Below are 11,889 nucleotides of genomic sequence, written 5' to 3' on the forward strand. Positions count from 1 at the left end.
CTAATTCCTGACCAATAATTTGTGGTTAAGACAATTAAAAGCTTAAGTGTTTAGCCTCTTTTTTTTTTTTTTTTTTTTTTTGCCCATGTGTCTTTAACTACTAGGTACTTATCAAAAAAATTAGTACAATGTATTTATTGTGTTGATGTTGTATTGCAAAACACTTGTTCTGCTATTGAGGTGGGATATGAGTAAGGTTAGGAACAGGTTTGGTGGTATGGGTTTGTTTAAGGGTGGGTTAAGTTGTAAGGGAAGGCTCAACTGTAATTATAGATGTAATAACAGAAATTAATTACAGCTGTAATTTTTAAAATATAAGTACAATGTAAACTTTACTTTACAAATCAGTTTTGAATCTTTTGTTTCAAATCAGCGGTTCGGAGCGTGTATCAAACTGCCAAAGTCACGTGAACCATTGAAATTTTGAAAGACTTATGACGCAACGAAGCCTCGTTTACTGAAATCATGTAATTTTTGCGCTCCCAACCACTGATTCGAAACAAGATACGTAAAGCTTCGAAGCTTCATGAAGCAGTGTTTTGAAATCGTCCATCACTAGATATTGTTGAATAAAGTCGTTATTTTGTTTTTTGGCGCACAAAAAGTATTCTCGTCGCTTCATAACATTAAGGTTGAACCACTGTAGTCACATTAACTGTTTTAAATATAACTTTAGTAGCTTTCTAGGCATTTGAAGGTGTAAATTAACTTGCTTTCAATGGAGGCCTCACTGAGCCATCGGATTTGATCAAAAATATCTTAATTTGTGTTCTGAAGATGAACGAAGGTCTTATGGGTGTGAAATGACATTAGGGTGAGTAATTAATGACAGAATTTTTGGGTGAACTAACCCTTTAAAGACACCTAAAATAAAGTGGGACCTATATACGTTTATTTATTTCTTTTGTATATCGTATTTTGTTTTGTAGATCCTCCAGCCTTGTTTTTGTTATATTAAAACCTAATAAAAACTTGTATTACATTTTTGGATTTTTCTTCAATCCCACAGATGCTTGACCTCTTTTCCACCTCATGTTCTCAAACACGACAAAGTCCGTTTCTTCTTCAGCACTTCTTCCGCACCGCAGCTCCCTGCTAGCACAAGTAAGCCCCTTATTCCCCACTCGCAATGGTTCATCCCTCCCACGTCGCCATAGAGGTTTGTTTCAGGACCACACCATGTCTTGGGGAAACGGGGTTGGAGTTTGTTTCAGCTAAGATGGAATTTGATTTGACCTGCTTGTGCTGAGATGCTTCAGAAGTGACCTCATCTTGGGAAACTATTAATAGGACGAAAGGCCACTAGAACCTAGATGTGTGTCTGTGATGTTATTTTTAGTGTTGGGGGAAGGGACGAAAACCCCCTTGGATAGAAATAAGTGCAAAATTTTTATTTCTTTATTATGTGTATTGTAGAATAGTCATTGCAGATGTATTTTTCACCTATATTAGCCATCAAATACAATAAGAAACGAACAAATCATTATGGGCACTATTATTAATATTACAACTGTTTACATCTCAATAGCCTGTAGTTGGAATAATATAAATGCAAATGGTCCATTTGGTGCAGAGCTGGGACTGTACCACTTTTATAGCTTTAAAACATCAGTTTTGTAGCCTTACCCTTGAATTGGGCTCATGGGGAGAAAAAAACTCAAAAATTAAGTGTATGAGGATAAAGTGTGTGAGGATAAGTCACGTTAAGAGGGGAAATAAATGAATCTGGTCCTTTGATTAAACAATTTCATACCGAGATTGAACGAAAGCTCACAAATCCTGGCAAAAACTATTTTAATATTTTAAAAATTATAATCGAAACAATTTAAAAACAGTTGGGTGCATTATGGTATTTGGGTGTAAAATGTGCTTAATTAATACTTTCAATTTTTTACATTTTAATGGTCCTGAATAGACATTATTTTGTTACAAATTACATATATATATATAATTCATTCAGTTGAATTTCATCTCAAATTCTTCTTTATGTCTTAATCACACTTTTCGCTTTTTCACCATGTTTTTCAGATCTGGGATGTTTGCTTCAGTATAGGGGAGCGAGCAGGTGAGTTTAACAACCCCTCACCAAAAACACTAACACATCTCTCTTCTCTCCATCCATAATCCTTTCTTACTCTGTCCCAGGCCCATTTGTGGTGTCGCCAGCATCCAGCCTGTCCTAAGCGTCCATTCCCCCCTCCCGCAGAGCTCCCCTGCCCACCTGCCCCCTCTTCCCCCTCAGACAGCGGTGGCCATCCTCCCCGGCACTGCTGTACCCATGGGGGAGGGCAGTCCACCACAGACACACCTCACAAACCCTGGAGCCCAATCCCAGCAGCCCAGCCCGGAGCAGAACGGCATCCTGGACTGGCTTCGTAAACTGCGGTTGCATAAATATTACCCTGTCTTCAAACAGCTAACCATGGAGGAGGTACGTGACTTAAAGTGGCTCTTTCCCTTAGAGGTATGAGAATCATCTCTCAGATAAGAGATTAAATTTATTGGAAAAGATGTTTAGAGAACAGATTTCAGATATTGCAGCCAAGAAATACATCTTTCCTTCCTAACATTTCTCTCCCACTACAACTTATCTAAATTATGATCTCTTTATTCATTTTCTCAGTTCCTCGCTCTCACAGAAGAGGATCTCAACAAGTACGACCTCACTCAGGGGGCCAAGAAGAAACTGAAGACTCAGCTAGAGCTTCAGAAGTGAGTGTGATTTGTGCTAATAATATGACATTGATACATTTAAATCCGTGTGTATAGTGTGACAAACCTCCATAGAAACATTCATTCAGTATACACAAACGTCTTTTACGTCTGCTTTTCATGGGTGTAAAAAACACAACCAGTTAGCACATTTAGCACCTTATTAAACTATATTATATATATATATATATATATATATATATATATATATATATATATATATATATATATATATACAGATGAGACACCTGCATAATATGCTGTTGGTCCTCCGCGTGCTGCCAAAGACCCTCCAAAACATGTACTCTACAAGACTTGATACCACAAGGTGTCTTGTGGTATCAAGCTGTCCAGGCACCAAGATGTTAGCAGCAGATCCTTCAAGTCCAGTGGTTTGTGAGGTGGAGCCGCCATGGATTGAACTTGTTGGTCCAGCACATCCCACAGACGCTCAATTGGATTGAGATCTGGGGAATTTGGAGGCCAGGGCAACACCTTGAACTCTTCATAATTTTCCTCAAACCATTCCTGAACAATGTATGCAGTGTGGCAGGGTGCATTATGCTGCTGAAAGAGGCTACTTCCACCAGGGGACACCTTTGTCATGATGGTCTGCAGCAGTGTTTAGGTAGGTAGCACATGTCAAATACACGTCCACATGAATGGCCGGATCCCAGCAGAACATTGCCCAGAGCATCACACTGGTGGCATCACTTCACCAGGTAAATGCCACATACGTACATGGCCGTCTACGTGAAATAAAAGCAAATGGGACTCGTCGGACCAGGCGACATTCTTCCACTGCTCCAAGGTCCAGTTCTGACGCTCACGTGCCTATTGTAGTTGCTTTCGACTGAGGACAGGGGTCATCATAGGCACTGTGATTGGTCTGTGGCTATGCAGCCCCATACGCAGCAGTGACCATCATTTAAGTTTTGTGTGACTTGTGCCACAGCAGACCCTCTGTTAGTTCGGAGCAGTTGGGATAACCTTCATTGCCCTCGTGCATCAATGAGCATTGGCCGACCAACACACTGTCCCCGGTTTGTCCCTTCTCAGACCACTGTTGGTAAATTCTCACCTCCGCTGACTGGGAGAAACCCACAAGCCTTGCCGTTTCAGAGACACTCTGACTCAGTCGCCTCAGCTCTTGTTAAAGTTGCTCAAATCTTTATTTCTCCAGCATCCAACACGTTGATTACGAGAACTGATTCTTTTATGCAAAAGTGCCAAAACTCTTTAGTGAATCACTCTGGATTGTCATTGTTTTACTCAGAATTAGAAAAAATATGTTAAAATATACTGTCTATACATAGACTGCCATTCAAAAGTTTGGGGTCTGTCAGATTTTTTTTTTCTTTTTAAGAAATTAATGCTTTTATTCAGCCCATTTCTGTTAATAGTTACTTTTTCCTAGTTAGAAAAAATAACAGCATGTAAGTTTGGAATGATGGTAAATTTAGTTATTTTTTAGTCAAACTATTTCTTTAGTAGAGCAAATAAGGCATAGCAAACGTACACCTAAAGAGGTGCAAGTTGAAGAAAAATGCAGTATAGTAAAAGGCAAACAACTGCACACTCACTGAAGCATAGGCTTAACAATGGCTACTTGCCTATGCTTCAGTGAGTGTGCAGTTGTTTCCCTTTTACCAAACTATTTCTTTAACATATTTGTTGACTCGTATTTGTAGCATTTTACCAATTTGTGAATTTTCAAGCTATTAACAGAGCATGTTGGTAGATGGCCAATCACACTATTGCAGAGCAGATCGCTTCCTTCAGATAAGAGTTTGGCTTTGAGAGTTCACTATCAGCACGGAAGCGGAGCAAACCACTATTCCTTGGTGAAAACACACTATTCTAATTCTTTTTCCATTTCTCACATCAGCAAGTTTCCATTGCTCAGGTAGAGCTGTGGGAACGAAGATATCAAACAGATAACAGGAAATAATCCTCAGAAGGTTTTCCATGCATGGAAACAACAACAAATGCAAGGTTATACTGGTTCAAGGGCCTCATTCCTAATTAAATGGTTCTCACTGACATTTAGTGTTTATTTTTATTCCACATGGTAAAGTTTCTGAACTGAAAAGCCCTGGAAGAAATGTGTCCAGTCCTGAACCAGCCTAATTTTACAGACTTCGACTATATTTTAAAATATGTAGTCTTGCAAATCAGACAACTTTGTTTCTAAAATCACTCTTGAAGCAAAGCTGTCTGTATCTACATAGATGATCAGATTTAAGCTGATGCACTGGCAGAATTATGCACATGCAGTGAGTGCTGGGATGTTTTTGTACACAGCGCCATCTAGGTGCCATTACAGGGAAATCATGTTCTATAAAAAATTTTAGGATCCAGTCACTGTTTATTATAAAAGATATATATATAATAAACTTTATTTTTTGTTTTTCTTTCAGAGAGAAGCTGGAGAAGAGATATGTGGTGTCTCAGTTTCCTGTTTCCTGTGGTGGGGTTGCCAGAGTGACCCCTTCCAGTCACATCGGACCCCTAACACACGTACACCCTGGAAGTGGCACTGGTACACACACTCCTGAAAAATCATACTAATTAAATGTTTCTTTTTTTTGCATATCCAAAACATTAAAGTATTGCCACCTAATTTTTCGAAGTGCAATACACTGCAAGAGATTATAATGTTTTTTTGTGTGTGTATGTTAAGAGCTACGGGTAGACGTCGAGAACAGCTCGTTGCCTATCCCACGGGACAGCAGTTCCTCCTCTGGCTATTCCAGTGCTCCTTCCAGTCCAATGACCCCTTTTTCACGTGACACTTCCTTCGACCGGGTCAAAGACCCTCACAGACGTAAGAACTCTTTTTTTTTTTTTAACCATACATATTTTTATAATGGATATTAAATTGTCTGCAATACATATAGTACACTTATAGTCTACAATACATATAGTACACTACGATACAAACTGAACTTAAAACAATCTCCACATAAACCCTTTATAAGAAATGTCATATTATCTATGGCCTTCCATATACAAAAATTATCAAACACTTTACAGTCTTCACTGCATACATTTTAAATTAAATATAGATTAATCCTTGTTAAAGCTACAATTTTCTCTGTTACCTTTGTTCTTTGATTAACATTAATGACAGACGTCACAGCGACTGGTTTATTAGGCTGCTGTCACTTTAAGACCTGCTGAACATGACACGGATCTGATGCGCATCTCATTTTCTCACAACTCTTTAAGTTCATTTATGATGTTATTTAACTCATGTAAGACTGCTCCTATGAGGATACTTGACAAAATGGTATTTTGGCATAATTATGTGCATTATTGTCTGTTCAAGCGCGAAAGAGATCTCTCTTTCCGTGCACACGACATTCACAGACATTTGTCTTGTGGTGCTTGAATGGTTTAAAAGAATTTGCGTGAATAAGAGAGTGATGTTTTAATGTAACATGAGCCAAATTGTGACGGAAAAAACGGATGCTGCGTTAATTGCATTAAATATTTTTAACACGTTAAACTGAAAAAAATTATTAATTTTAAAAAGCTAATTTTGACCGCACTAGTAGTTGGTAATTTGAGTATATCAAATTAGCACGCAGTGAAATTAATTAAATTCAATTATTAATAATTAAATAAATCAAATAAATAATAATAAATAAATCAAGATTATTATTTATTAATACATATATTAAAATGAAAACTTTAAATATTTTTAAAATTGTATTATTATTATCATCATCATATATTTTTAAAAATAAATATAAATTGTTAATTAAATTACTGCATATTTCACTTTTGTAGTCTATATCTTCTTTCAGGTTTGGAGTCTTGTTTGGATTCTGGCGAGAAAGAGCGGTCATGCTTTCTCCTCAATCCTGCGGTATCCACCGGTCCTAGCCGTCCCACTGCCCAAGTCCTCCCAGTCCAGAATGATCCCTCCCTCTGTCCCTCCCAAATGAGTTTGCCCCCTCCCTCCCTGCCCCTCCTCTCCCCAGGCCGGGTTCTCAACTCTCCCCGCAAACCTCGCCCACCCCCTCTCTGTTCAGAAGAACGTCCTAAACCAGTGGGGTCCGGGGTTGCTGTGGGTGTCCGACTTGAGAACATGTTTCCTGGGCTGAGTCTTGACGGTACCCCGGGACACCAAGACATGTCGGCCCCCCGCGGGCCCCTAGCAGTGCTTCGTTCCCCTCCAGGTCTCATGGTGGAGACCAGCACTGCTCTCACTGCCACATCTAACACCCTCCACCACGTCTCCCACCCACCCTTACACTTACAAGTGTCTTCTTCTGTACCACGTACAGGATCGTACCCTTTTTCTACCCCGTCCTCCTGCCCGTCATCATGTTCCTCCACCAGACCCTCTTTCTCACCTGTCAGTGGAGTACCCATAGGAACGGCCAGCAGCGTTCCCATGGCGGCAGTACCTGGCAATACGTACTGCATAAACAGTACACCCGTGGTCACGCCCAGTTCTAGCCCAGCGTCCACAGAGAATAGCGGCTACGCCTCTGTGCAAGCAAACAGCATTAACTCCAGTTCCTCATTATGCGTTTGTAGCTCTTGCGGGTGTAGCCGTAACTGTGGCTCCTATGGGGCGCTTCCGGCTAGCTACACTGGCTACTTTCCACATCCGTTCTCAGGAACGTCAGTGTTCACTTTAGGTCCTTTGCTTCATTTCAGCCCGCTCCTCACAGGAAGTGGTACCGCCTCTCCTTTTTCCTACCCCCTGGTAGCCCCACCTATCTACAACAACAGCCTATCACATGACTCACAACAGAATCTTGTGCTTCCCTCAGTGCAGGGTTTTCTTGGGGGAGGGGGCGGTGTGTACCAGCCCCATGGAATCATGGGAAACGGAAGCTCTGGGCATAAGAAAACAGGGAATTTGTCCTGCTATAACTGTGGGCTGAGTGGGCATCGTGCACAAGACTGCAAGCAACCAGCAATGGACTCTGCACAACAAGGTAACAGCATTGTTTATTAGTAATACTCGCTAATTGACACCCTAAGGCTGTGTGTCCACCAAAGCGTTTTTAGCCAGCTGAAAACGTGTGAAAATCTGAAGCCTTTTTTTTTAGTTGAGACACTTTGCTTGCTATAATATGGAATATCCATTTGTTTCTGTACTGTTTCTATATAAAAATGTCAATACAATGTAAAGTATTTGCTCTGGCTCTTGTTTTAAATTATTTTGTTACATTATTATGCTTGTTGTTGTCATCTGTTGACGTTGTACAAGTAGAATGTGGCGGTTCGTGTGTATTTGTCCCGCCTCTCCTCTTCTGTGATTGGATGGCTGGGTACAAAGTGACAGTGATGATCGCTGCGTTTAACCCAAAGATGACCATTCTTCAACTCTCGGCGAATGGTAAAAAATGGCGTGAAATAGACGCACAGCACCTCGTTACGCTCCTGGCGTTTTAAAAACGCAGCGCTCAAATTGAAAAAAAATTTTGGTGGACACACGGCCTAACATCAAATTAGCAATGCCCAAGCAACCACCCAAAACACTTTAAAAACCATAGACTTATTGCACCGCCTACACATGCCCTAGCAAAAATTGAAAAATGTGTTGTTAACCATTCAACAAACCTCAGGAACCACCCTAACAACCATATAGAACACCATATCAACCGTAGAGCAGTGTACCAAAAACCACTCAACAAGACCCAAGCAAGCACATAAGCCCTTGCAATGCTCCAGAACACCCTAACAGCCACCCAGAATACCCTTGCAACAAATTAGCAGCGCCCAAGCACAGCCCAGAACACCTTGCACCTTGTCTAGAATAACCTTAGCAACCACTCAGTACACTCCAACAACCATAGAGCAGCGTTAACAAAACAACACCCATAAATCCTTAACCACCCCATAGAAACAACCTGGAAACCACTCACACCATTCTAACAAATGCAGAGAAACGTGCTAAAAACCATTCAGAACACCTTAGCAACCACATAGTAACAACCATCCAGAATACCTTTGCACCCTAGTAACACCCTAGCAACCTTTGAGAAATGTACTATAAACCACTCCACAAACCTCTTAAAACACCATAGAAACCAAAAACTACTCAAAAAACCTAAGAAAGCATGTAGTAAGACCCTGGCTATGACCTAGAACACCCTAGCAACAAAATAAATAAATAAATTTATTTATGGTTTTTTTTTTTCTTAAAAATAATTGAAATGGTTAAAAAATGTTATATAAAAAATATATATATATATAGTGCTGTCAAATCGATTAATTTAAATTAATCACATCTAACATAAAAGTTTGTAAATAGATGTTAGATGCGATTAATCACGATATATATATATTTACAAACTTTCGTTAGGTGCGATTAATCATGATATATATTTACAAACTTTTATGTTAGATGTGATTAATCACGATATATATATATTTACAAACTTTTGTTAGATGCAGTTAATCACGATATATATATTTACGAACTTTTATGTTACATGCGATTAATCACGATATATATATTTACGAACTTTTATGTTAGATGCGATTAATCATGATATACATATTTACAAACTTTTGTTAGATGTGATTAATCACGATATATATATATATACGAACTTTTATGTTAGATGCGATTAATCACGATATATATATATTTACAAACTTTCGTCAGGTGCGATTAATCATGATATATATATTTACGAACTTTTGTTCGATGCGATTAATCACGATATATATATTTACAAACTTTTGTTTAGATGCGATTAATCACGATATATATATATATATATATATATATATATATTTACGAACTTTTATGTTAGATGCGATTAATCACGATATATATATTTACAAACTTTCGTTAGGTGCGATTAATCATGATATATATATTTACAAACTTTTATGTTAGATGCGATTAATCACGATATATATATTTACAAACTTTCGTTAGGTGCGATTAATCATGATATATATATTTACAAACTTTTATGTTAGATGCGATTAATCACGATATATATATTTACAAACTTTCGTCAGGTGCGATTAATCATAATATATATATATATTTACAAACTTTTATGTTAGATGTGATTAATCATGATATATATATTTACAAACTTTCGTCAGGTGCGATTAATCGTAATATATATATATATATATTTACAAACTTTTATGTTAGATGCGATTAATCACGATATATATTTACAAACTTTTATGTTAGATGCGATTAATCACGATATACATATTTACAAACTTTTGTTTAGATGCGATTAATCACAATATACGTACTTACAAACTTTTGTTAAATGCGATTAATTGCGATATATATTTACAAACTTTTATGTTAGATGTGATTAATCGCGATATATGTATTTACAAACTTTTGTGTTAGGAGATTAATCACGATATATAAATATTTACAAACTTTTATGTTAGATGCGATTAATCACGATATATATATCTACAAAGTTTTGTGTTAGATGCGATTAATCACTATATATATTTACAAACTTTTATGTTAGATGCGATTAATCACGATATTCACAAACTTTTGTTAGATACGATTAATCACGGTATATATTTACAAACTTTTATGTTAGATGCAATTAATTGCGATTAATCACTTTGACACCACTTTTTGTGTTTGTGTGTGTGTACGCACAAGCAGCACTACCCACATCTTCAGAAAATGTAAAAATAGTTGTTTTTTGAAAGAAAAAAACAAACAAAAACATGTTTTGTTTTTGCAGGGACGTTTCGTCTGAAATATTCTCCGCAGTCAGACAGCCAGGACTCAGGGGACTAAATGATGTGTATGGACTGATTTGGACCTGCACCTTCCTCAGTGTGTAAAGACACTTGATGTGAGACCCCCACTGAGCAAAGACATTACAGTATCTCTTCACAGGAAGATCGAGTGATCGAGTTTGAACAGTTATGGCTTCGATGAAAGCCTTGTGCCAAAGAATCACTTCACAGTGGATCTTTGTAAAGGGATGTTCAAAGAAGAACTCTTTTTGTGTTCTTCAGTACTCTTCACTCCATTCGTTTCACTTGAGACTCGCTTGAGCAAGTCACTATGGAGCAGCCAGCAGCGTTTCAAATGAACATTGATCGCACATGTCATTCTTGGAAGCAAAACAACGAGGTAAACTGACAGAATTTGCTTGCCAAATAATGTGCAATGATGACCAAGACTTTTTGCTCTTGGTGTGACAAGTCAACCTTTGGGAATAAAATACTGGCAGTTATTTTTTTTCTGGAAATTCATATGGGAAAGGAAAAACTGACAATTGAGGAAGTGGAAATGTTGTTTTCCATCTCAAGAGGTCATTTTTTAGCTTTTTGACCGGAAGTCTTCTTAATCATCATGTGTTATGTTTGTTGTTCTCGTGGTATATTTGTTAATGTCCCGGTTTTTGCTACTTTTGCTACATTTGCTACTTTTGAATTATATTTTTTATTACATGTTCAATGTTTTCTTTGCCATAAAGGTGCCATGTCAGGGTGACACTCCAATAAAAGACATTTATACAGTCAAAGCACTCGAGACCGTTGAAGTAGAACTTTTTAATTTACTACAATTATTAAAACTGTAATGAAAAAGAAGAAATTACTTCCCAGATTTATGAATTTCAGCTTCTGAACTGAGAACTGAACACTAGAGGAAACACTAAAAAGGTCAAAACAGTGGGTTTTTCCACGTTATTTCTCAATTACATGGGCATATACTTTTTCCAAAGTGTTGAAAAAGGTCGGACTTACACAAAAGACCCATTTAGCCAATAGATGCCATTCCATTGTTGCTGTTTCAAAGCAAATGGTAATATTTATGATCTGTGTTTTCAGTGTCTAGCTGCCTTTTACAGAACATTTGTTTTTAATTATAGATCTTGCAGTTGCTGGATATGCATGTTGCCTGATCATGAATTACTACAGGCTGTATGTATTATGTGTAGTATTATTATCGCAGGAAAGCTTTTGAATTAAAACGACAATGCTGACGCAGCCATTTTGTATTCAGAGGTGAATGTTTATTGAAGATTGATTGTTGAAGTTTTGTATAATGTATCAATTTGACACTTTTTAAAATGAATTAAAAATGTTTTTGAGAATTCCTGTTTAAGTGGATTGTTTTAACCCATAAGGGTTATGTAATAACATTATGTAATAATATTATTACAATTTAAAATAACTGTTTTCTATCTCAAT

The 11,889-nt window shown here is 37.6% G+C and overlaps 1 protein-coding gene across 3 annotated transcripts in view; it reads left to right on the plus strand.

The window, feature by feature from the left end:
• Window positions 1-11,792, plus strand: part of zcchc14 (zinc finger, CCHC domain containing 14) — a 33,048-nt gene extending 21,256 nt beyond the window's left edge. For 2 of the 3 annotated variants that reach the window (XM_051883377.1, XM_051883378.1), the window contains exons 6-13: window positions 1,010-1,104; window positions 2,029-2,065; window positions 2,146-2,431; window positions 2,624-2,712; window positions 5,133-5,254; window positions 5,396-5,539; window positions 6,525-7,670; window positions 10,428-11,792. In XM_051883377.1, the coding sequence (XP_051739337.1) occupies window positions 1,010-1,104; window positions 2,029-2,065; window positions 2,146-2,431; window positions 2,624-2,712; window positions 5,133-5,254; window positions 5,396-5,539; window positions 6,525-7,670; window positions 10,428-10,483 (1,975 nt within the window). In that variant the 3' untranslated portion in view covers window positions 10,484-11,792. The remainder of the gene's footprint in view (window positions 1-1,009; window positions 1,105-2,028; window positions 2,066-2,145; window positions 2,432-2,623; window positions 2,713-5,132; window positions 5,255-5,395; window positions 5,540-6,524; window positions 7,671-10,427) is intronic. The other variant, XM_051883379.1, reaches the window with a different exon arrangement.
• Window positions 11,793-11,889: the final 97 nt, after the last annotated feature.

This window comes from Ctenopharyngodon idella, chromosome 24 (assembly GCF_019924925.1).
Source record: "Ctenopharyngodon idella isolate HZGC_01 chromosome 24, HZGC01, whole genome shotgun sequence".
Taxonomy (NCBI): Eukaryota; Metazoa; Chordata; class Actinopteri; order Cypriniformes; family Xenocyprididae; genus Ctenopharyngodon; species Ctenopharyngodon idella.